At 39.8% G+C, this 26,037-nt stretch overlaps 2 protein-coding genes and 1 long non-coding RNA gene across 4 annotated transcripts in view; 2 read left to right on the forward strand and 1 right to left on the reverse strand.

The window, feature by feature from the left end:
• LOC145501529 (uncharacterized) overlaps window positions 1-8,682 on the forward strand; it is an 82,996-nt gene extending 74,314 nt beyond the window's left edge. The window contains exons 1-3 of one of the 2 annotated variants that reach the window (XM_081480994.1): window positions 6,527-7,689; window positions 7,844-7,921; window positions 8,117-8,682. In XM_081480994.1, coding sequence (XP_081337120.1) covers window positions 7,887-7,921; window positions 8,117-8,516 — 435 coding nt within the window. In that variant the 5' untranslated portion in view covers window positions 6,527-7,689; window positions 7,844-7,886 and the 3' untranslated portion in view covers window positions 8,517-8,682. Of the gene's footprint in view, window positions 1-6,526; window positions 7,922-8,116 lie in introns of those variants that run through there. The other variant, XM_081480991.1, reaches the window with a different exon arrangement.
• LOC145501583 (uncharacterized) overlaps window positions 1-26,037 on the forward strand; it is a 54,307-nt gene that overhangs the window by 12,273 nt on the left and 15,997 nt on the right. The gene's annotated exons all lie outside the window — the stretch shown is intronic.
• Window positions 3,760-5,000, reverse strand: LOC145501396 (uncharacterized). The gene has a single exon (XM_081480883.1). The coding sequence runs from the start codon at window positions 4,971-4,973 to the stop codon at window positions 3,762-3,764; it is 1,212 nt and encodes a 403-aa protein (XP_081337009.1). The 5' UTR covers window positions 4,974-5,000; the 3' UTR covers window positions 3,760-3,761.

The raw sequence follows: 26,037 nt of genomic DNA on the forward strand, positions 1-26,037 counted from the left end.
TCCCCGTCAGTGAAGAAGCAAAAACATGACTCCCATTTTTTTTCCTGCAATGTATAATAAAACAATTATTAGATTGGGTTTTTGTGATATCCAGAATGATCAAGGTCTCGGTAAGGGTTATCAGTCTCAGCCTTCGGCTTTGGCTGATAATCCTTACTTCGATTGTGATTATTCTGGATATCACAAAACTTCATCCAATAATTGTTTAAAATTTGCTATGTCTTATTACAATAAAACCTATGGGGATCGCAATCCACCCCCCTCCCTGTACCCCTTTGGGGGGGGGGGGGAGGCGGGGTGAGGTTGCTTGTACTTCCGAGTGTTAATTTTACAGCTTTGAGTCGACAGGGTGACTGGGTCTGATAAATTGCTTGTCTCATGTATCCATCTACGATGGCCCAGAAGGCTCACAGTTCAGTTGTGAATTTTCACAGTTCAGTTGTGATTTTTCACAGTTCAGTTGTGATTTTTGAAACAGTTCAGTTGTGATTTTTCACAGTTCAGTTGTGATTTTTGAAACAGTTCAGTTGTGATTTTTCACAGTTCAGTTGTGATTTTTGAAACAGTTCAGTTGTGATTTTTCACAGTTCAGTTGTGATTTTGAAACAGTTCAGTTGTGATTTTTGAAACAGTTCAGTTGTGATTTTGAAACAGTTCAGTTGTGATTTTTCACAGTTCAGTTGTGATTTTTCGGTTGGACGAAAAAGACTGGAACTTAACATACGGGAACTGAGACAGGCGAGTGTTTTTCTCCCGCCATTTTGGAAGGCGGCAAAGTTGTCCTCTAGTTTGTGTTTTGCAGTGCTTGGCGTTTTTAAACGATGGATGCTATAATAAGGCAGACTGTCCGAGAGGAAATAAGACGTCAGGGTGAATCTGCCTCTACGAGTTCTAAAGCAGCGACCAGTGAACCAAACCAACGAACAGTAAGCCGACTGTCTGGATTGCTCGACCGCATCAGAGGTCAGTCAAGAGGGAAGAAAAGAAAGACCGATAAAGAACATCGAATCCAAGTTCGCTGGATTCATTACGACAAGAAGTCAGAAGTTTTTGTTCCAGTTCGTCAGAAGAACGGTGGCGGAAACCGGTTCGTTGCTTATACTGCGTCGGAACCTCCCACAGTTGAAGAACTTAAGCAAAAAGCCACTACTTTGTTTTTCCCTGACGGGAAAAGTGCTTTCGCTGGCTCTGTTGACGACATGCTCCTAGATATCTGCGACACAACCCAAACGGCCATTATTCGATTTCCTGGTGAAGGAACTATTGAAAGTTATTTAAAGGAAAATGGTCTCTATCCGTCGACAACTTACCTCTATCTAAGATCACAGCACCAAGACACATTCTTTCCACAACTTGAAGCAGAGGAGGAAAATTTTGAACGGTCAGTCAACCTGAATACTTCGCAGGTAGCATCAGGTGCTGGTAAGCGCGTTGTTTGTTCAGTATGTAGCTGTACGTATTTGGAAGGTGAAGAATGCATTCGATGTGAGCAGAACAGAGAATATGAGTTTTCTAGGATCGCTGATGGGGGGAATTCATGTACTACAGAAACCCCAGAAACACCAGAAAACCCAGTTTTACTAACTATGGATGAAATAAGATCTAGGCGGGTAGCACTTCTTTCAAATGGTGTGGCTGAAATCGAGGCAGAAGGATCGCATAGCAATGTGGCTGATGAAACCAGTTACCCAAGGCTTACAAATGAAGAGAATTGTAGTCGTGATGAAGGCTCTGTAGAGCAGGATTCTCCATGTCCCTCTTCATCAAGAGATCTTCCAGAGAGAGTTCTCACAGTTCACAGATCATGCATAAGAACTGAATTGATTGAACATTTTAAAGACCCAAATGTAATGAACTGTAATATTGATTTTAAAGTGATTAATGAAAAGGGAGAGTTTGAACAAGGTGTGGGTGTTGGGGTAATTTGTGAAGTGTACACTTTATTCTGGAGTGAATTTTCCATCTCCATGACCATAGGAGAGAGAGAAAGGGTTCCCTTTGTTAGACATGACCACTTTGTTGAGGAGTGGGAGGCTGTGGGGAGAATTTTAGTTAAAGGGTTTGTGTCTGTCTCCTATTTTCCCACCTTTTTGTCAAAAGCTTTTTTATGCTACTGCCTCTTTGGCAACCAAGTTCCAGATTCCATGTTTGTTGATTCATTTACAAAATACCTATCCCCAGTAGAGGAAGAGTTCATTGTAGATATTATGAGGAAGAATCAGCTTCCAGATGATGAAGATGAATTTACTGATTTTCTTGAAAGGTTCAAGTGTAGAAGGGTGGTTACCATTGAAAACCTTAGCCAAGTCATTCTTGAAATTTCCAAGCAGGAACTAGTTCAGAAACCACATCTCATGATTTCATCTTTGCAACCTTTTGTACAGCAGTTGAAGCAGTATCCCCAGTTCCAAACTATTTCAGCCGTTGAGGGCTTCTATGATAGTCTTAAAGCTACAACGAAAAAGGTGCTATCTTGTCTCACCTCAAATCCACAAAGTGAAGGAGAGAGAGATGCATTTAAATTTTTGCAGCGATTTGTAAGAGGTCTGGAGATGCCAAAACTCCTACAATTTTTGCGATTTACAACAGCTATGGATATTATGATTGACAAGAAGATAGAAGTTACTTTCATTAAGTGCGAGGGCTTGAGTGTAAGACCCATTGCCCACACCTGTGGACCCCTTTTGGAAATTCCATCCACATATGCTAACTTTGTGGAATTAAGGGAAGACTTCATGAACATTCTTAATCGGGACAACTGGGAAATGGATATTATATGAAAGAAACTCTACTGGCCTAGGTTTTTGATCGATGTTTTTCTGTCACAAACTAACTGTCGAAGGGTTGAATCATGCCCTGTAAATAACAGGCTATTTAATTGGAATGCACAAAATTGGTGTCTGAAATGACCTAAAATCTCCATTATTTTTGTGTGTTCTCAACTATGTACTGTTGTAGTTTTAACTAAGGCAGCCTCAGAACCAGAGGTCTGTGTCAGCCGTGTTTTCAAGCTGGGCAGAATGTTGTGTTAGTCTGTTGTATTTTAGGTATGAAGTTCTGATTTCAGGGTAGACCATAAGAGGTCTTGGGAGGAGGTGACTGTGCAAGAAAAATTTTAAAATGCTGAGATTTCAGGCTAGGGAAAGTAGCATGCACTCAACATTTTGTTAAGATCCCAGACAATTTGTTTAATTAATTGTCAAAGTTTACTTTAAGTTGTTGACATAATAAGTGTTTGAGTTCTAGCGTTTGTCAATTCCAGTTCACACACCAACCCAGTTATGTACGTATTTAGCGTTTCTGGTTCTTAACATTTAGAGTGGCTTACATGTAGACAAAAACACACTTGTCATTTGCTAAATAAATGGTTATTATTATATAGAATTTGTGTCCTCATTTCCCCCCAGTGCTTATTACAGGTTGGCTGCTTAAAGACCAGGCAAACTGCTAGAAGATTATTTTACTAGTATTGGTTTTCTTCTTGTTTTTGTGAAAACCACGACACTAAACACATCTAGGTCTCAGTTTAAAAAAGTGTATCAAATACCATCCCTGCAGCGTAAGATGGAAGACAATTTTTGATGTTGCCTTGTCTTCCCTTCTGAGATATCCCATTAAAGACTCTACATTGTCAGTGAGAGGGTGGGGTAATGAAAATCAATGTTCATACATACAGGTGCAATTTGAAATATGGCAATAGCTCGTGCTTTTGGTTACAAAACTGTGGAAGAACACGTTCGAAGGATATGCTTTGAGAAAAATTATGTTAACTTTTCCACCTCTTTGAGGAGTCTCATATAGAGATCAAGAGCAGAGCTAACATCGTGTGGCTCTGGAAAGTCATGTTCATTCATAATAGTCAGAGCAAATTCCTTGAAATCCTCACTGTAGTCAGGCGGGCACATTGTGGAGTGATCATAGAACTCCTGAAGGTCATCTTCGTCTACATCCGTTGTATAGTCATCTGTATTGTAAAGGTGAGGTAGAAAAAACATGCAATCAGGTCGTCCCCGAGGACCACTGCTGTTTCCAAATTTGCTTGACGATATTCTGTGTTGATTCCACAATTCCGCAACTTGATGTAGCTCATTTCTTAGAATAGACATGAAGCAAAATCGAATGCAGTCAACATGAACTGGATCTGAGTCAATAAATAGACCCAAGTCACGCAGATCTTTAAAAAAATTAATCCACCAACCAGGACCATCCTTAGCTAGATGTGACCAATAGGCTTCAATCCTCTGATTTGCTGTGGACCTGCCAGTGAGAAAACACCCAAGACCTGCATCCTCGTCACTGTGGCTCGACCTCAGAAATGTATGTACTGCAGCAACCATGCTGTTCTCAGTTCCGTCGTCTGATCTCACTTTTCTCGGTAAACCACCGATTTGTTTTACAGCATCAAGGTAAAATTTAGTGATAACTTCAGGGTTGTTATTTGTGGGACCAACCTCGAGCCAAATTAGCCTCCTTGAAAATCCATCGATGGCTCCATGCACACAGAATCCATAAGGTTTCAGTTTGTCATAGCCATCGATGTGCCAGACAAAGTTGGGCCCTTTTGCATGGTATATTCTTCGGCGAAGTCTCTTCCTTTTTCTGCTCTCGACTCCCTCTGGATCCAGCTCTCTTAAAAGTTTCATGACTGTTATTCTCTTTACCATATATCCTTTCCTTCTCAGTCTGGCCCATATCCTGCGGTAGCCTACGAAGCAGCCACTGCCACCGAGCTCTCTCTCTATGATCCCCTTTAGCTCATCAAGAGGCATATTCGCGGGACGTCTTGACAAGCCTAAGGTTCGAAGTCGTCTTTTCAGCGTTGATATACTTATCGTTATTCCGTGAAGTTTTAAAAATTCCAGCATTTCCAAGTTGCTGTATCCCTGTTTAAAATAGCTCGATATCAATTCCAACTGGTCATCCTCTAAAACACCATTCACATTCATACATGGTGAATAAACTGGTAGCGGCATTTTGTAACTTCTTCTAGAGCACCGTTAAATATAACCACGTCTCAAAGATGGCTGTTATGCTAAGTTCGAAAACTCCCGCCTTTTCTAGACGTAGAAGCCCGGATATGATGAATGAAGTGCCAAGGGCGGAGGTTTTGTTCCAAAAGGTCAGAATTGAACTGTACGGAGAATCACAACTGAACTGTTTCAAAAATCACAACTGAACTGTTTCAAAAAATCACAACTGAACTGTGAAAAATCACAACTGAACTGTTTCAAAAATCACAACTGAACTGTTTCAAAATCACAACTGAACTGTGAAAAATCACAACTGAACTGTTTCAAAAATCACAACTGAACTGTGAAAAATCACAACTGAACTGTTTCAAAAATCACAACTGAACTGTGAAAAATCACAACTGAACTGTTTCAAAAATCACAACTGAACTGTGAAAAATCACAACTGAACTGTTTCAAAAATCACAACTGAACTGTGAAAATTCACAACTGAACTGTGAAAATTCACAACTGAACTGTGAACCTTCTGGGCCATCGTATCCATCTGATCTATGTTTACATTATTGCATTCCTCTGTTTTAAATGTTTGCGAATTCCTTCAATTCCGTTAGGTAAGAACAATATTTTGTGTTAACTTTCTAATTAGGTACTTTGCGATTGCACTCACCATGTGGAACAGCATTGAAATGTATCCAAAATCCCCTCTTTTCTACAATGTAGTCTGTGTGAAATGTTATCTCTAAGTAGTCTCCAGTTAAAAGAACTGTCTTCCCAGTCTTCTTTCCACAGTACACAGCAACGGTGAAGTTTTTATCATTGGTTATCTTGAGATAGTCATAGCTGCACGTGCAAATGAAACAATAGTGGCCAATAATGTCAGCGGTTGGTTATCTCTTGCTTTCTATGAGTATACTTAGTTTTGGGTGAAAGATCAGTAATTAATCGACATGTGCTTATTTAAAATCAATGACAGCGCGTGGATATCACACTATAACTTCCATTTGGTTCGAAATCTCGCAGTAAACATGTCCGCAGTAAACATTATTTTTTATTGGAAAGCGAAGATGTTTCCATTGGCGAACTCGAGGTAAAGGAAAAATATCCCTGTTTATCATTCGATACATTTTTTTCTTCCTTGGCATTGGCCGAGAGCCCGACACGTCACCTTCAAGTAACTGCCTACAAATAATGGTCTGTTCATGCGTAATATCATCTAAATGTGTTTTGCTACAAATAATATTCTGCTCGTGCGTTATTGTAACCACGCTCTTGTGTGAAAATGGCAATTCGCTTCCCTGAGCTTTAAATTCAGAGGGTGATTTAAATATGAAGACAAACTTGGTGATCGAATGATAAAACAATTATTGAACTCGGTTATCGAAAAATATCGTGATTTGTCAGTGTCTTGCAAATCAATTATTTGCCTCAGCCTTCGCCTTCAGCAAATAATTGATCTGCTCACCACTGACAAATCACGATATTTTGCTCAACCTTGTCCAATAATTGTTAATTATGAGGGTCTGGATAGCGATACTTCCATGAATATGAACACTTATGAGGCCCTGCACCTAAGAAACGACCGATGATTTCCGGCTAAAAAATAAAATCGGCCGATTTTTATCTCTCAAGTAGAGGTTACCGAATACTATTTAAAAATGAATTTCTTTTGTTTCAGTTTCGCTTTAAACCAAAAATATCGAGCCGCAAAGTGTTTCCGTCTGAAAGCAGCAAAATCAGGCCGAAAATAAGCCCCCGCAAAAAACTGTTTAGAAATTACTACCGCAACGCAAAATAATGAGAAAACTACACAGTGTTGAAGAAAAAGGCCTTTTAATGCAATATCATTCGATAAACATCAAAAAACTGCCGAAGCGATTAACAAATAAAGTTTCAAATATTGCATACTAAATTAGATGGAGCGTTGGAGCTGATTTTAAAATAATTATTTCTCAAAAGTTCAACGCTTTTGAAAGCAATCACAGTGATGAATGAGACATTGGAGGGATACAAATCACGTTTCTGGAAAAACATTTTTCGGCCAAAGTATATTGACCTTGTACAAAGCGTTCAAAGTTACCGTGTTCACCGTTATCCTGCTACTTCGGCGAAACGCTTCTCTTTTGCCAATACGGCCGTGGATAGCGTGGTAAACGCCACTTTAAACCTTGCTAGGCATTCAGAGACTATCCTGAGTAGAAGGATGTAGAATTGAAAGAGAAAGGAAGATGAAAAATACGCAGAAGAAGAAAATAACTCGAAATTACCATCTGCTAACGAAAGTTGAATCTGGAAAATGTCGTCGCCTAACAGCGGCCAGTGACGTCATTGGCACGTAAAGGTCGCAAGAGCGTGGGAAAACGAGTCTGCAATGTCCTTCGGGCGGTCAGCGGCTAGAGATCCAGTCGTGACCCCATAACTCAGATCACGCTGCGACCAAAACGGTGTGGCGGTTGGGGAAGTTTTTCTTTTTGAGTGACCATCATTTGTGAAAAATAACATAACATTGTTCCACTAAACGTTTTCTGGCCGGGAAAAATTGTTTTCCTATTTGTGCATTCGTTTGGATTCCGCCGCTATTGATACAAATAGAGACCTTAAGCAAACACTGGAGGCGGCGAGGTGGACGCCAACCGGAAGTAAAATTTCCCGCTCTCGAGCTAATTAGCATAATCAGGTTGAGTGTTGCCCGCGTCTTCCAACAGTGGCGGCGGCGAGAAAGGTAGGTTTGGCCGCCTCGAGAGACGGTCGCTTTATTTTTCCATTTGTAGCACCTAAAATACACAGAAACTCTTTTATAAAGTTAAAAATGTTTTTTGACACGTCTCTTTGTATTTTTTTTTTTGCAAATATTTGATATTTCGTTTGCTTTACAGCGAAAATCTCACTTCACATTGGAGGTGTGAGTGAAGAAGAAAGATGGCAAGCGAAGGAGAGAAAAGCAAAAGAAATGGGTGAGTTTCCTGGATTCACATTGTTCCGAGTGATGTTCACGTCTTGTAGACTTTAAAACTTTAGATTGCAAGTACTTGCTTGTACAAAATGCTATTTTGTTCTTCCAATTTGTCTCTATAACTTTGGAATATTTCCGAAAGGTGAATCGTTAGACAGGACCTGTTTTTAATAAGCTTTTGTTTTCTCTCATCTAGCTCGATCATGGAGTGGACAGAAGCACATGATTTGATCCTAGCGAAAGAAGTCAGAGCTTCAGAACCATGGATCTTCAAACCAAGGACTGTAGATCGAGGAAAAGTATGGAATGCCATCACGGATCGTCTGAATGACGAAACCTCCGTGAAGTTTCAGGTGAAGCGGAAAAACGTACAGGAACATTTCAAACTACTACTGGACAAATTCAAGGCGAAACGAAAACATCACAGTCAGGCGAAACTGAGTGGAGTTGACATCGAAGATAGCGAGATGGATATTCTGATGGAAGAAATATCAGAAAAATGGGAGGAGGCAGAGGCCAGTGACCTTGGTTGCACTAGTAAAGAAAAGGCTGATTCAGTCTTCGTAAGGAAAGTAAAGATTTTTCGACGTGTGTAGATCCCTCAGCAACAGAAATTCATCCTCGTCTATGATGTCCTCAAAGCATGCAACAGCTACAAGGTCTCGAACTTCTCGAAAAGTTGCCATTATACTCGTAAAATCCACGAACAAAGTCAAATTGGACAACTGAAAACGAAAGCAAAACAGCCGTTGCTCGCTGCCGCTTCTACGAAAGCTTAATATTCTAATTTTCGCGCCAAGAGGAGGCGGTCTCAACCCAACTCCCGCGCGGTCATCGCCGCCTCCACCTAGCCGCCTCAAGTGTTTGCTTAAGGTCTCTAATAACGTCAATGGCCGCTGTCACGCGACGACATTTTCCAGATTCAACTTTCGTTAGCAGATGGTAATTTCGAGTTATTTTCTTTTTCTGTGTATTTTTCATCTTCCTTACTCTCTTAATTCTACTTCCTTCTACTTAGGACGGTCTTTGAATGCCTAGCAAGGTTTAAAGTGGCGTTTACCACGCTATCCACGGCCGTATTGGCAAAAGAGAAGTGTTTCGCCGAAGTAGCAGGATAACGGTAAAAACGGTAACTTTGAACGCTTTGTACAAGGTCAATATACTTTGGCCGAAAAATGTTTTTCCAGAAACGTGATTTGTATCCCTCCAATGTCTCATTCATCACTGTGATTGCTTTCAAAAGCGTTGAACTTTTGAGAAATAATTATTTTAAAATCAGCTCCAACGCTCCATCTAATTTAGTATGCAATATTTGAAACTTTATTTGTTAATCGCTTCGGCAGTTTTTTGATGTTTATCGAATGATATTGCATTAAAAGGCCTTTTTCTTCAACACTGTGTAGTTTTCTCATTATTTTGCGTTGCGATAGTAATTTCTAAACAGTTTTTTGCGGGGGCTTATTTTCGGCCTGATTTTGCTGCTTTCAGACGGAAACACTTTGCGGCTCGATATTTTTGGTTTAAAGCGAAACTGAAACAAAAGAAATTCATTTTTAAATAGTATTCGGTAACCTCTACTTGAGAGATAAAAATCGGCCGATTTTATTTTTTAGCCGGAAATCATCGGTCGTTTCTTAGGCGCAGGACCTCTTATATTTTTTACTCTGAACATCAAACAGTTAAATTTTAGGCTTTTTAACATCTAACGGTTAAAAAGTGAGCTGTGACAGTAAATTTGATTGAAATTAAAAGAAAATTTTCTCCAAAAGGGCTAGCATGGTAATAGAAATGGGCACGACTCTTTGATACCTGAACTTTTCCCGTCAAATGTAGTTCATTCAGTTTTGGTGGCTGTTAACACACACAAATTACTCATTTGAAATTGTTTTGTCAATACTTACATGCAATTGCTATGATGTTCCACCTCAAAATCAACGAAGGTCATGTTCATCGTCATGTTGCGTGGAATGGAAACATGATATTGACATTCTGTATAATTAGGATAGTTATCAGGGTATCCAGGACTTTTCAGTGTGTTGTTTATTATTACTGAATCACACCCTAAAAAAGCAAAAGGATATCATGGATGGACCAATAGATTATTGCTGGAAGTGGCCGGGATTGCATGATTTTAGCTGCTTGATTATATTTCCCCCTTCCAGCCCTGCGCCTTTATTATGCTACTTCGGAATTTTATGTCTCTGCAACCGTTTTGCTGGGAATTCTTTACACTGTGACGCACCTGCTCGATATTGGTGATTTGTCCAAGCCATAGTATAGCAAACAAATTTACAGTAATTCTGACAGGTGCTTTTGCTGATATAAATGATGAAGTAGGTTTCTTTCAAAAAATCTTTTCTTATTTACTTCATAAATTATTTGTCCAGTACACATGCGGTGGCTTTTCGAAAAGTTTGAAGGTGTGAAGATGCTAATAAGTTCATTAAAAGTTTGACAAAGTACTCACATCGCCGACTTATTGATTTATAGAACGAAAAGCCACTTTCATTTCAAAAGTAGTAGCATGTTTCCCGATAATCGTTTTCTCAAGCTATGGAGGAAAGTAACAGCCAGGGGCGTAGCTAGCAATTAAGCCATTAATTTTTTTAATAGCCGAAAGGCCATATTTTCCGTTTCTTACTTTTCAGTAGCGAATCACCGCTATATGAATGTTTTATTTTGTAAAAACAAAATAATGACTTAAGTGAATATCTTATACATGAAAAAATGCTGAAAGGTTATTAACAACGCAGAACTTTGTTTGGACGTTGGCAAAATTTGATATAGGACTCACGCTGTACAATTTGGGCTTAAGTGGAAAAAATAGCTGGCTACGCCCCTGATAGCTATGAGGACCTTCTCGAGCGGAAAACAAGAACCGTTACCCGAGTGTAAGGGGCTGTGGTTTGCGAAGTGTAAAGAGGTTTTGCAGTTATCATGTCATCAAGAAGAGTTGCGGATGGAACAGTCGATATCGCAGTACAAGGCGCCATATCGGAGGTAAGACCATGGTCCAAATCGATCACGAAAAACCTTTATTTTGAAATTTTTTGATTTTATAGTGAGACCTAAATAGCCATTTCATTCCGTGATTTGTGATAGTAGACCCATAACCGTAATTTCATTTTGTTGCCGTTATAGATATCGTGGTATTGAAGGCTTTTACAAAGACCTCATCAAGGATATTTTCTAAGGCAGCCATATTTTGTTCATTATTCCCGCCAAAACAATTTTTTTTTGTTAGCGGCAGGAAGTGCCAACATTCTTCCGGCTCTGTTAAAATACGGAAGTGACAAAAACACAGAAACGAATAGCGAAAATCTAAGGTCAAATTTCGGATTTCAATATCTTAGGAAAACGACGAAAAACGGAAATGGCAAAGTTCGAATCCCATTTTCATTGTACAAGGAAAACGGAAAACGAAAATGGAAGTTTGAATTCCGTTCTCCCATGTCGTAGGAAAACGGTTGGCACTAAGGTACGCGCGTTATAAAGTACAAGGAAAGCCGTATTTTTGCAGTATTTGCCCCCCCCCCCCCCCCCCACACACACACACAGTGCTAACGACATTGTGTATGCTAGGTTTGAAGATTTTAGAACTTTTCTGTAGGTTAATGTACCAGTCGCCTGCGGAGTATCTTGTCCTCATGATAAGCTCCCTACTTCTTTAAAAGTTACAGACATCAGCAGACAAAATTGGTTAATTAATTTCTATATCTCCGAGTAAAAAGGAAACAACGCATTCCTGCACATACCTTTGAGTCGAATAGCGCTAAAATATATGAGAAATCCTTTTCCTTGATTTTTGTTGTCCGAGTGAAAAGTTATAATAACTTTGGCTCCAGTAACCAAAGGTGACCACCGGCGCGTACCATTACCACAGAACGTACCAAACTTTCGATTGATCTCGTTAGTAATTTTCAGAAAGTCAAACCTACAAATGAATACATGTCACATAATAAACATTTAGTGCGCAAGTACGAAATTCTCCTGCTACCTACCAGAGTATTTTAAAATTGGAACCCGTTGCGTTATCAGAGTCTCCTTCGCAGCTGTCGTTTGAGATTGTAACGCATTAAAGAAGATATAAATATGTACCTAAAACGCTTACTTCCTAGAAACGACACAGCTACAGTAGATGTAAAATGTGAATTTTCGATGACTAGGCTGATATCAAAACCCTGTGTGACCAAAAATGTCTCAAAACTTGTTTGCGTGTTCTCCAATGGAAACTGTCACAGTTCGGCGGGGTGATTTAGACTGAAGCGGGAAGGTCAGATGTTGCACTAACGAACTCAAGGCAAGGTGAACAGATGCCAATCACTATTTTATTTAAGGTTTTTTTCTCTTTGTCAACAGAAGTGAATGAATTACGTGCGGTTGTAAGTTGTTGTGGTTGTAAATCGTTCATTTCCATATGGTCATATGTCCAAATTTTTCAGAGTAAAACGCAACAAAATAATTTAGTTTATGATATCCACTAGGTCTGTGTTCGAGCCTAGCGGCCTATCAGACCATCGCTTCTCTCCGCTTTCGAATAGTAGTATTTTTGTCCCCCCCACCTGGATGGGATGTATTTCCATCTGAGGGTTACATCCCCTACCGCCCCCAGAAAAACATTTTGTTCGTCGGAACCTATTTAAGTATCGTGTTCGCCTGTACCTACTTATACGGAGACACTGAGTGTCTTGCGCAAGTACATAACACTATCAGAGTCAATGCAACGCACTAAACATTACACCAACAAGCCTCCGAAATGCAGAGATTCAGCTATAATGTTTCTTATCCTTTCCCGTAATCTAGTAATTCCACCAGAATTCGTACTAGTTGCTTACCTACATGAAGGCAAATCATCTTCCAAGTCGAAAACGTGAAAGGAAATTTTCATGTGTGTACCCTTTGGAATGGGAAGGGAATAATTACAGTCCATGTTACTTGGGTAGTCGCTGGGATATCCAGGACTTGTCAGTGAGTTGTTAACGACAGATCCACATCCTATTGAAACAACAAGTACATTTTTCAAGTTTGATGGAGTGAGCGTCGTGCGCGTACTTCTAGCAAAAGAAAGCAGCAACTGTAGGATTTTTAGGACTTTCCTTTTCACATACGCGATTTACTGTATGCCAGCAACACATTCTTTTTTCTCGTGGTCAGTTTTACTTGCTATTTGTCCGTACTTGATACACTGCATACTTAAATCTAGGATAGGATGGCTTGAGTTTACAAATAAGGGATATCGTGGTCGAGACATAGCGACACAATTTAAATCCAGAAAGTTAAGAGTCCCTGTCCATAAATATGGAAAATAACTCGGCAAGGGTCTAAAATACGATTTCGCTCATATTTTTACGGTAGATAGGCTAGGGCATGACAAAAACTATTGGATAGTTTTTTTGGCAAAATATCCTTTTATTTCAAAGAAATATGCAAATTACCAAATTGCGTTAAAATCGTCATTTGACGCACCATTTTATTAAACAAGTTTGAGAGCCTCGCATGCAAAACCACATCATTCTTCCGTCTTTAAAACACTCAAATATTTTTCTGCAATGTTTAAATGTGTACTGGGTTGATTTTAGGGAATGCTGCGTTGTCTTTTTGGGTGCAAAATAATTAAATTTCGAAGACATGTATTTCATTCACTTAAAAGTACTTCGTAGAAATAATTGATTTTCACCCTGTGCGAATTCTTCGAATGGATTAAGCTTCTGGTGGTTGAATCGCAGTAGGATGGTCTACAGATTCCTGTAAAAATGTCTTTGGGCAAACGATTGTGAGCGACGTGAGAGCTTTTCAAAGTAGGTTACAAATGGAGATATTCGACCATCCGTCATCAAATTTCAATTTACTGGTCAGACATATATTTTAGCTCGCGCCACATGTCTTGAGCTATATTAAGTTGAAATAGACACAGAGCTGATAATTTCGAAATGTTCTAACCTTATTTGCTGTAAAAGGCAGGTCCAAAAGCCGATTTGACGTGTTTCCGTCACCATTCGCTGCACTAAAAGCATAAGTTTGCCTTTGTTTACACATCGTCCGATGTACATCGCCAACTGTCAACTTATTTAATGATCGAATACCATGAATCTATGACTCTCTTTCGACACATATGATCACCACTGCATCTAAGTAAAAAACGGCTAAGTGATTTGTAGATAATTGCTTGCTTTGCACTACACCAAAATATTACGCTTGATCATCGTTTGATCTATTGCTACTTGAATCCTTGCTTGCAGCGGTTCCTTGTTTGGTCGTCACGCAATGCTGTCATCCCATTTTAGGGGGTAGGGGTAAGACAATTATTATCCTAATACGTAAGGCTTCGTAAGCCTTGGAACCACAGGAAGCACACAATCTTGTTGAGTAGGAAGAGATTAAATTAAGCAATGAAAAGAATGAATAGTTAACCATTGCCCGTGTTGTCATCTTTTATTAGACAACCGCTACCTACACGCCTTGCGTAAATACTGTAATGCTAAACTCGTACCTAGGTCTTTTCGCGCTGTACAATTACTTTTGGTTTGCATATAATACAGTGGGTTACCCTCGGGGAAATGGGAGGTGGCCGCTTAATAGGGGCTGGCCGCTTAATATAGGTTGGTGTACCTGGAATATTTTTTTCACTAACGGGTTATAAATTTAGCTAAATTTCCTAGTAAACATGGAGTCAATTCAAGACAATCATGATAGAGGTCATTCTCGGAGACCTAGGGGCAGTTAGTGGGGGCGGGGAAAAAGTCTAAACGGCTCTTCGCCCGAACTTTTTTCTCACCCGTTTAGACTTTTCCCCGCTCCCACTAACTGTCCCTGGGTCTCCGAGAATGACGTCTATCATGATTGTCTTGAATTGACTCTATGTTTACTAAGAAATTTATAACCCGATAGTGAAAAATATTCAAGGTACACCAACCTTTATTAAGCGGCCAACCCCTATTAAGCGGCCACCTCCCATTTCCCCGGCGGTAGCCCACTGTAAACCAAAAATAATTGCACACCGCGAAAAGACCTAGCTACGAGTTTAGCGTTACAGTATTTACGCAAGGCGTGTAGGTAGCGGTGGTCTAGTAAAAGATGACAACACGGGCAATGGTTAACTATTCATTCTTTCCATTGCTTAATTTAATTTCTTCCTACTCAACAAGATTGTGTGCTCCCTGTAGTTCCATGCCTTAAGGTCATTCCACTGAAATAGAACATGCACTGAGATTTTTGTCAAACTTTCCCTATTGATTGTTTATATTATAGAGAAGACCGCCATTTTTTAATGCGCGCGCGCAAATCACGCGTGAAATTATGCGCAGTAGGGATGGGCAATGCAATACTGGGGAATGACCTTAAAGAGCCTTACTTATTAGGATAATAATTGTCCTACACCTACCCTCTAAAATGGGATGACAGCATTGCGTGACGACCAAACAAGGAACCGCTGCAAGCAAGGATTCAAGCAGCAATAGATCAAACGATGATCGAGCGTAATATTTTGGTGTAGTGCAAAGCAAGCAATTATCTACAAATCACTTAGCCGTTTTTCACTTAGATGCAGTGGTGATCATATGTGTCGAAAGAGGGTCATAGATTCATGGTATTCGACCATTAAATAAGTTGACAGTTGGCGATGTACATCGGACGTTGTGTAAACAAAGGCAAACTTATGCTTTTAGTGCAGCGAATGGTGACAGAAAAACGTCAAATCGGCTTTTGGACCTGCCTTTTACAGCAAATAAGGTTAGAACATTTCGAAATTATCAGCTCTGTGTCTATTTCAACTTAATATAGCTCAAGACATGTGGCGCGAGCTAAAATATATGTCTGACCAGTAAATTGAAATTTGATGACGGATGGTCGAATATCTCCATTTGTAACCTACTTTGAAAAGCTCTCACGTCGCTCACAATCGTTTGCCCAAAGACATTTTTACAGGAATCTGTAGACCATCCTTCTGTGATTCAACCACCAGAAGCTTAATCCATTCGAAGGTTTCGCACATGGTGAAAATCAATTATTTCTACGAAGTACTTTTAAGTGAATGAAATACATGTCTTCGAAATTTAATTATTTTGCACCCAAAAAGACAACGCAGCATTCCCTAAAATCAACCCAGTACACATTTAAACATTGCAGAAAAATATTTGAGTGTTTTAAAGACGGAAGAATGATGTGGTTTTGCATGCGAGGCTCTCAAACTTGTTTAATAAAATGGTGCGTCAAATGACGATTTTAACGCAATTTGGTAATTTGCATATTTCTTTGAAATAAAAGGATATTTTGCCAAAAAAACTATCCAATAGTTTTTGTCATGCCCTAGCCTATCTACCATGGGAATATGAGCGAAATCGAATTTTCGACCCTTGCCGCGAAATGAAAAATTTGTCTGATTTTTACAGGTAGGCACTCTTAACTATTTAACATAATTATTTCCAGTTACAATTACACATCATTTCGAGCCCATGATTATCACAAAAATTAGTCTCTTTCGTTATTAAAATTTCAAGAACAGTGCGACCTGGGCCTTCGAAGATATACTTTAGTAACTACCGCTTCGAAAGTCGATGCATGACTGCAGACTAATTTAAATTTTAACGGCTGATCATGTTCAGTTTTCACACCTCTCCTTTCCTTCTCGTTTTTTATGTGGTGAGCAATAGCATTGTTTTTAGAGGGAAATGGTTGTGAAGCCCGGCAAACATCAAAGGAGCAAACAAAGATGCCAAGATTTATGCTGGAAGGTCCACGACCGTACAAAATCTTTTGTTTTTCGCTCATACACTATGCGTGAATTGCGTAACCAACACGTTGCTATTGGTTGGTTCTCAGTACGGAGTAAACAACAATTGTGTTTGTGTGCATGGTCAAGGCCAAAAAAGCGAACGAAAACCTACAACAAAGAAGTTTGTCGGGTTTCAGAACCATTTCCTTCTATTAACTATGGCAATTGTGAGGAAATATAACAACGAGTTTTACCTTGTGTAGCAAGGGCATCGTCCATTATGCAACATGTTAGCACGAGTAGGAGGAAAAGGATGTTTTCTATTTTTCCCATAACCACACGCATAGTCCACTATGGTGCAGCCATCATCAGCTGCTGACTTGAGCTAGCAAAGAAAAAGATGCTAATTAACTTGTAAAAAGCTCACGGAGCCTTCTGTTTTTTTTTTTCAAGCAACTTCCCGTTCGTTCGTTGTTTAAGTTAATCCTCCACGAGGGAGCATCTTAAACCGTCGGCGAATTACATACAGTCGAACCCCAACAAAGCCGCCGCTTAACAGGGGTTGGTCGTTAATGGGGGTTCGTCAGGAATTATAACGAAGCTTAGTAGAAAGGTCAATGTATTTAAATACAAACATAATAAAGCCTATCTCTATTTTTTGATTTACTTGTCGCGAAAGTACTATCTTTAAAAATCACCATCACAAATTGTGCAGTGAACATGGAATAAGCTCAACACAATCATAATAAACGTGTGTTTTAATGTTTTTATCAGTCGTCACTTTCTATTAATTTTCTACTCTCATCGGCCATCGCCTTCTCCAAAACAAAGCCCAACCAACATGTGTTAAATTCTGGATGGCCGCTAAATAGGGATGAAGACAACAGAAAACCCTCATCAGGACGACAAAAAGGTGGCAGCGGCCGGTTAATACCGGTTTTATTTTCAATATTTTCCTGACAATAATTTCGGGGCTTTGATAATTAGCCGCTTAATAAGGGGTGGCCGCTTAATAGAGGTTCGACTGCACTAGCTTGAACCAGGAAGGACGGGATCCTCCCGCTCGGACTTTTTAAAAACGTTACTAACTTTCTATTATTTTAGCAAATACCACCAGACTTTTTGACTTTATCGTAAGTCTATGTGGAAAAGAAAATTTTGTATAACACGTCTTTGTTTATGGAATCGGTGGTGCCATGGCAACCAAAATTTGCAGAAATGTTGATCTTAATTTCGAAGTTTCATTTCTTGCGATATCTTTTACATTCAGTTTTAGTTTTTTTTTTTTTTTTTTTAACAACATTGTCCTTTTAATAGTTTTGATTACGTATTAGTTGGCTATGGTGGTTTTCTGGGGTCGTGGCCAAGAAGAGAATTCCAAGATAACCTGACAGAAGATGAAAATCATGCTGTTACTGCCGGGTCACGAAACAACGTCGTTTTTACGAGGTTTTTCGTGTCAAGGGATTGTTGAGAGAACAAATACTAACTCGGGATCACAATGACTGAACGAAGTTACCGAAGGCATAGCTACAAAATACTGGACTACCAGAGTGACTTCGATTACGATGTGCTTCGCTCTACAAACACCAGCGACATGGGTAAAAGCAAAGACAGGAGATGGATCATTTTCTCTTGTCGGGGAAGAAAGACACTTGTGGAATGTACGAACGGTAAAAGGTAAAAGCCTTGTTTCTATAACTCGTGCAAGGTTGGGAAAACTCGAAACAAGGTTGGAAACAGTTTCTTACGACTTCTTGTTTTCATTATTAGCGTGTCTTGGTATTCTAAACTTCCACTCGCGTCTTTATAAATCGATTGAAACTCAGAATATGCTGTACTTCAGTATATATTTGTGATGTAAGACAATATCATGCTCACCTCAAGATTCTGTGAGATAACTCCAGCCAATATAAATGCTCACAGCAAACAGGAAAGAGGAAAACTATAAACATACTAAGAAAAAACAAGCTATGAAGCGCGAGCTGATGGCAGCTGGAGATGAAAGGGGATGCCATAAATAGACAGCCGTGTGTCATATATGGAATAAATGGTAATGAATGCAAATAACTTCGCCTGTTAAGAAAGAATTAGTGTTTGGGCAGGGGTTTGAAACGCAAAACAGGAAGTTTTATGGTATGGAAGTTTTATTATTATTATTATTATTATTATTATTATTATTATTATTATTATTATTATGTTATTAAGGTTACTCCAAACCTTCGCGGGTGTCCTCCAGAAAAAAATTCGTACGCGCGCTGTTTTCAAGGAAACCCCCACAAACTATATGTCAATAGAAAGGTTGTGAAAATAATGTAGAATTCTAAAAAATTATATTGTTTTGCCGATTGTTTTCCAAATGCGACAGAAGCCGTTGACGACAAAATGACCGACTGACATTACGGCGAATTAATCGGGTATCAAATGCGATCGTTGATGCAAAATAACTGTATAGTATTAATCACAGAGCATCAATCTCAAAGTGTGTCAGCATTTTCTTTTATATCTATTGGTTATAGATAGGTTTGGTTATAGATCTGTCAAGTTCTACTATCGAAAAATTCACGTAACGTGTTACGTTAGAGGCCGCCACAATAAAAGGATTTAAAATAAAAGAATTCGCCGACATTTTGTTCCTTGTCTATCAGTAAATTTTCTGGCCAAATTTCACGAAAAACCGTCAATTCTACATACCCTATTAATTCATTTAAAGAGGGCGGATTCTCTCAAAAAACCAGTGCCAGTTTTCGAGTGTTACCGTGAGTCACGTCTTTAGCCTGCGTAGCTTGGTGGTTTTTAAGCAAGTCTAACGCACTAGGAAAGCGGCGAAGCCGCGATAACGAGCGCCAAAGCCGTGAGGAGCCTGGAAGAGACACAACTGAGGTTCCTCGCGGCTTCGCCGCTTTTAGGCTCACACGTTTTACGTGTGATCAACAATAATAGGCAAAACAGAAGGAAAGCGATGTGCAACAAAACCAAAAGAAACTGAGGAGCAATTACCGAAGCGTGATTACAAGTAGGCACTCTTGACAGACATGAAATCTGAAATTGAAAGTATTTGATAAAGGATCTCCGGATGAAGCCGTTTGCCGCGAAAAGGTCGCTGAGGAGACCATACCTTTTGGAGATTGTGACACCTCCAACAGTTCATTAACTTTTTTTTTTTATTAAAAAAAGCCTCTTTTTCCCAATAGCTCGCGCGCGTTGTAATATTTTATTTTGATTTTTTTGAAGATATTACCTTAAATAATGAACTTTAATTTCGTTGAAAAAAGAAAATTTGGCAAAAGTAGCCCCGCAAAAGTTTGGAGTAACCTTGAATGGCTAGTGTTTGTAGCGGATAGAACGCGCGCTATGACTGGAAAATTCTAAGGCATACCCACGGTTCGATTACGGGCCTGCAAAAACAAAGTAAAAGGCCATATAATAAACAATTTGTTAGCGTTGATCGTTCGGTCTTTACGGAAAAATCTCAAACCGAGACCTTGCCGTATTGACCCCGCTATCGCTCGGTCAATGCGGCAAGGTCAAGGTTTGAGATTTTCCCGTAAAGACCTCACTCTTGGTTAATAAGTAGTTATTATTATATGGCTGTGTTTCACAAAGACTGGGAACTATCGAATTCAAGAATTTGATTGGCTGAAATCGATATTGAAAGCTGTTGAGATTTTCACATCTAGACCGGAATCTAGACCGGTAATGTTTTGCGGTGAAAAAGTTGCAAACTTTAATGTAAGAAAGTTGACTATTTTCTTCTAAAAATATTTATTTATGGCAATGCGAAAAAGTGTGATAAGAAAAGAAAAGAAAAGTAAAGAGGACGAGCAGACTTCGGCAGAATTAAGTTCAGCTCATCGCCGTTCGCAAGCAAAAATGTCGGTTAGTACAAACCAGTTACAATAAACGAATTAAATTTCTCTTGCTTGCCATGTAATAAACATTAACCGAGCTTAGTCGGTCTGCATGAGAGAATCTTGACCTCGGTCGAGGTTCTCCCGTAGAGACCTCCTGCTCGGTTAATAAGAGCTAATTATTAAGCGTACTGCTTTTGGAATAACAGCATTCGGAGTACTCTCCAGAAAAAAGCTCATATACCTGTAATTTTAATTGTTACCAGAACTTAATCTTACAATTGTTTTGTATAACTACAGTAAACGTTATATCACGTTTAATGTAGGATTGATTGATTGATGCCACTCAAAGATGACACAGTTATTAGCTTTTATGTTCAAGTTACTTTCCTTTACTTTAATCATTTATCAGCAAAATATCAAGCATTTGCTTAATACTGAGGGAGAAGCCAAACAACAGGAACAAGCTCCCTACAGGTTATTGGCCATTCCCCTAAAACAGTAGAAATATAACAATATATAGCTAAATTACCAAACCTAGCAAAAAAATATTAATTTTCAGAAATCTAGACTAAAATCCTAAGATCTTGTACGCAATCTGAGACCTAGCTAAGAGCATGACAAACTGCAAAAAAGGTTCATTTTGTGATTTGATCATGAGTTTTCGAGCTGAGATAGTCGAGCCTTTGCAAGTCTTGTAAATGTTTGAATCAGACATTCTAATGTTTAGTAACAGGCTGCTAAACGCTGCAACTACTCTTTAAAAAAAGATGAACTTCAGCCAGTTGCTGAAGTTCTTTAACGAAAAACTTGGTAGCTCTTTTCTCTGCGCTTTTGATCATGCCAGTAAAAAGGCTTTAAATGACTTCAAATGTCTTCAAGTCATTTATGCTTACGTGCTTGTTCGTAGCGGAGCTGAGCGGAGCTCCGATGGCCCATCGGGCCAGCAAGTGGAGTACCATAACTATATGAACAGAACCACATGCATGCACTTCCGAGTTGCCCTTGCCCTTTTTCACATGAAAATGAGTTTTATTTCCATGACAATAAAGTGCATGTGAGACATTTTTATAACGCTTTCGCACGGAGACTCGTTTTGACACAGAGGTAAAACACTACAAGTAAGCGTCTATTATAGTTGGGGGAGGGGGGGGGGGGGGACAGGGGCTCAGAAACTCCCATTTCCCGCGCACTTATCTCCCGACTCCCGTCTTGTCCGTCTTGCTCCCTTCCCCTGTAAATAAGGAGACTCAAAACACATCTTTGTCATTTAGCTAGGCAATCCTTAGGCGTTTCCTTTTTCTTTTTCCTTTGTTTTTGGCCTTGTTCCTCTTACTCACGTTTTTTGGCAGCTGAAGCGACAACATTTTATGACGTAACCATCGTAAAAGGGTTTCCAATTTTACCGGAAGTAAGCCTCCGTTTTTTAGCCCAAGGGCGAATTTTCCGATCCTTTGCTTGTCGACCCAGAAGTTTCAAAATAAGCTAACTGCAAGGCAAACAACATTTTGGGTTGTTTTTGAAAGTATTTAAATGCTTGATAAATGACAAAAGTTATCATTTTGCATTTCTCTTCCGATTCCCGCCCTCTTAGAACTCCCGCCTTCCGCCCTTTTAGAGATCGGACCAATTTCAAGTATGAGACTTATGTAACTGGTACAGCTGTGGCTGTTACGAGCATGTGTTATTCTCGTAAATTATAATGGGGATGCAACAGACTGAGTTATTCGTTCTCTTACCTTTCCTGTCCAAGCGGAAATCGTCTGGATCTACCTTGAAGTTAAAGCAACCTTACGAGGGGACCTAGAGTCATACGTGAGTAAACTTGAGTCCTTCCACAATGGGTGTCTCCGAATAATCTGCCACATCTTATTGCCAAATAAAATCTCGAATAGGCACCTTCACAGAAAAACTGGTTGCCAAAGTGTTGCCATTGAAATCAAACGCAGACGAATCCGATGGCTGCGCCACGTGCAGGCTCGTATTCCTAAGGTTGCCTCGCGATGAACACCACCTGGCAAAAAGAAAAATGAGCGGTCAGAAACCACCTGGCGCTGAACTGTCATTGCTGAGCTCAGTGAGGTGAATCTCTCATGGTGCAAGGCACAACGTGCTGGTACAAAATGGGGATAAATGTCATAAATGGAACGGGATTGAGGGACAGGCTTACAGGAAAGTTACGTCGGAAGAGAACCGATTAAAGGCTATTCTTACTCTCCCATTGCAGAGTGAAAAAAAAAAAGTTTGGCAGCGGCATCGAATAAGTGCTTGATTCGAAACCTTTTCTTTCTATGAACTGTCACTCTAAGCAGCCACCATGTTGAAATTAACAGCATTGTCGTCTCTAGAGCCAGGCGGGTCTTTTTTGGTACTGTGCATGCGATCAGCGATAGTGGAGAGTTCAAGCATGACGTTTACGGCAAACGGCAAATATTACCTCTGAGTTTTTATTCTTTTTTTCCAATCCTTAGATAAATCTCGTAAACATAGAAAAATGTCTCCCACTATTCACCGCAAGTACAAATATTTTCACTCTACTGTACAGACAGCTGAAGACAGACGGCAAAAGGTTCATTTTTGCCGTTTGCCGTTTCACATAAACGTCGTGCTTAACCTCTCTACTATTCCGCAAGATGACGTGAGAATGAAGAAACTAGTACAGGGGCCCGTTTCTCGAAGGTCCCGAAAAATATTTGCACCCGAAAAGCCGTAGCAAAATCTTAAACCTTATGATTACGGAGCTGTTTTATTCACATGTACTAAATCAGTATGAACAGAGGTTCCCTTCATACAAGAAGTTTCAGGCGTATACACCTCGCTGTTTTTAGATAAAGATTGACTTAAAATGGCTTTGCGGGCCCGAAAAGTTTCCGGGGATTTCGAGAAACGGGCCCCAGACCAGAATTTTTTCAGGTTTGGTACATTTTACAGGCTGTAGATGTCTATGGCGCCAAGGCGTGAAAAAACACCGGTCGCAACTCGTCCGACAAAATATGGCACGCAAAGTTTACACGGCAAAAATGTGCGGTCTGTACCAGTTTTTTTGACAGGTCCATAGCCATTTTTTCTGTGGTGTAAAGTTGCATTTCTGGTACGAACGCAGACTTTACCTTTTACCTTTGCTTACTTGAACTCAGCGTATTTCCGCGCAGTGTTTTCTTGGGATAAAACCGATTCCTTTTATTTGTCTCTGATCTAATCATATAAGCTGGACTGTCTTTTGAACAAAATTAACTCACTAGATTCGGCCCCAAACGGCGTCTCCTTATCACAGCAAAGGCTGCTCTGTAAACATCGTTCGTTCTCACAACTAGGAAGATAAAAGTAGGGTTTGAGTAGAACTGATGTACATGACCGAGAGACGTAGATCATGGTCTCTTGACGTGACTGTGCATTCACTCTCGTAGGCCTCGTAGGCAAGTTTGACTCTTGAGTTGTACCCCATGACAGCACGAACAACCATCGCAATTAGGAATGGCATAATGAACAGAATAACGAGGAAGCCCTTAGTCAGGGCGGATTTTTGGTATTTCTTCAAAAAGATAGTAGTAGTTTTTTCGGCTGGGATGCCATTCTCTCTGTTGCCCGTATTTGTCGCTGATGCCTTTGTAAAATTCTAAATACCATTAAATAACACGTGGTGGTAATAAGTAGTGATTAAAGAAGCAGGGGTAGAGGAACGAATGTTCAGTATTTGTCAGTGTGGACGAAATCACGGAAATGCCAATAGATGCGCAGCGCAGCCAGTTACCACACCTTCAGTTCGCCTGTTGGTCACAATTTCTTTGTATCTCAAGTGCTAATGCAAGGCAAAAAATTTGTCAATCGCGGGAGACATAATCGTCATCACTGTCACACCAGTGCTTGTGAAACCAGCCACCCAGTGCTGAATTCTTCCTGTGCAGGCTGACTTCGCGTTGTTGCTCAATTTGGCAATCATATAGGCGACAAATGAAGGCTGTGTGATTAGTCCAGTAACAAAATATGGCAATACAGGATAGCAAATAAGAGCGTTGGCGTTCTCCAAATGTAGTGTACCGCTATCCGATTTATTCATTCTTCTGTTCTGTTCTTTATTCATTGTTCTGCTCCACTCAGAGCTGATTACCTGCAACATTTATCTAGCGAGTTATCTTATTATTTCCCACCGGAACAATGTTCCGTAGAAACAGATGGCAAAGATAACACAGCGATGGCTTGGGATAAGTGCTTTCTTGACTTTCTTGTTCGTATTTTAACCCCTTTTTGTTCAAGTAGCTTTTTTCGTTTTAGTTTGTTGAATTCTCATGTTATGCATCGTCTTTGTAAACACAGATAAACACACCGCTACAGCGCATGCGCAGTTGTGTTCGTTAGTTTACTACCAACTGATAATGTTAATAGCTCCTGATATTTTCTGACTTTTCTGACTTTTTCGCTGGGTGAGCACACTAATAAGCGCATCTTGAAAATCACCGCGCGCGGCTCTTCGTGCGTGTTGATTGCTGCCTACGCTTTCGCGTGCTCGCTCACTGGAAGCTACTGGACTAACCTAGAGAAAAATTAGGCACTAGAACTCTAAGATTGAAATTTTATAATTTTCACGGCTTCATAACATAACGTAACGTAACGTTGCACAACATAACATACTTTATTTTCTCACAGTTTACATCCATAAATTAAATTACTACTTTTTAATGTTTACAATGCCTCGAGTTAGAGGTTCGTTTTAGAGGCCGAGTTCGATTCAGAACTTTTTGGGTAAAAGATAGATTTTCAAGTTAGACATGTTTGGTCCAAAGTGCTAAGGCTAACTGGGGAGCCGGGGAGCACAAACAGTAATTACGTACTTGAACTCTACCCTGGGCAACAAAAAGTTTATCATATTTCTTGCGGGTGGCGGGATGCTTCGGGTCGGACGACACGAGAACCGCGCATGAAACGACTCTGGTGCCCAGAACTAGAATTAAACTAGAACTCCATCAGTCGTGAAGTAAACAATCCCCTTGTAAAAACCGTATACAGATCAACCGGCCTATTAAACGGCCACCCTCGGGGAAATGGATAGTGGCCGCTTTAAGGACGCTGGCCGCTTAATAGAGGTAAAAACAATAGAAAAGACCTCGTCGGGACTTTGATTACTGGTCGCATTATAGGGGTGGCTGCTTAATAAGTGGCCGTTTAATAGGGGTTCGACTGTATACAGTTTTGCAGGAGTTCACTCAAAATTCTGTTGACATCTTATCTGATCATCTGAAAGTAAATTGAAAGCTGTTCCTTGTGAGTAAAATATGCCAAACTGCGAATCCGAATTTCTCCTTTATCGTGGTATCTTAGGTAGGCCTCTTTCACAGCGCAAATGAAAGGTTTTATTTTTTTCATGAGCGGTCTAAAGAAAACGAGAAAATGAAATACTAACTTAATTGAGGACGGTTTCCAGTGTTGCATGAATAATTTGTAATATAAAGATGCTAAATAAAAATTTCATTGAATATTCTAAAACCAAGACTTGTTAATATTTCATGGCACTTTTGAGCATCGCCATAACTGAGAGAAAAGTGACTCTTAGTCAAATAA

Source organism: Orbicella franksi, chromosome 1, assembly GCF_964199315.1.
Source record: "Orbicella franksi chromosome 1, jaOrbFran1.1, whole genome shotgun sequence".
Lineage (NCBI taxonomy): Eukaryota > Metazoa > Cnidaria > Anthozoa > Scleractinia > Merulinidae > Orbicella > Orbicella franksi.

Coding starts and splice junctions, on each gene's coding strand:
- LOC145501396 (XM_081480883.1), bottom strand. CDS start 4,973: ATGCCGCTACCAGTTTATTCACCATGTATGAATGTGAATGGTGTTTTA.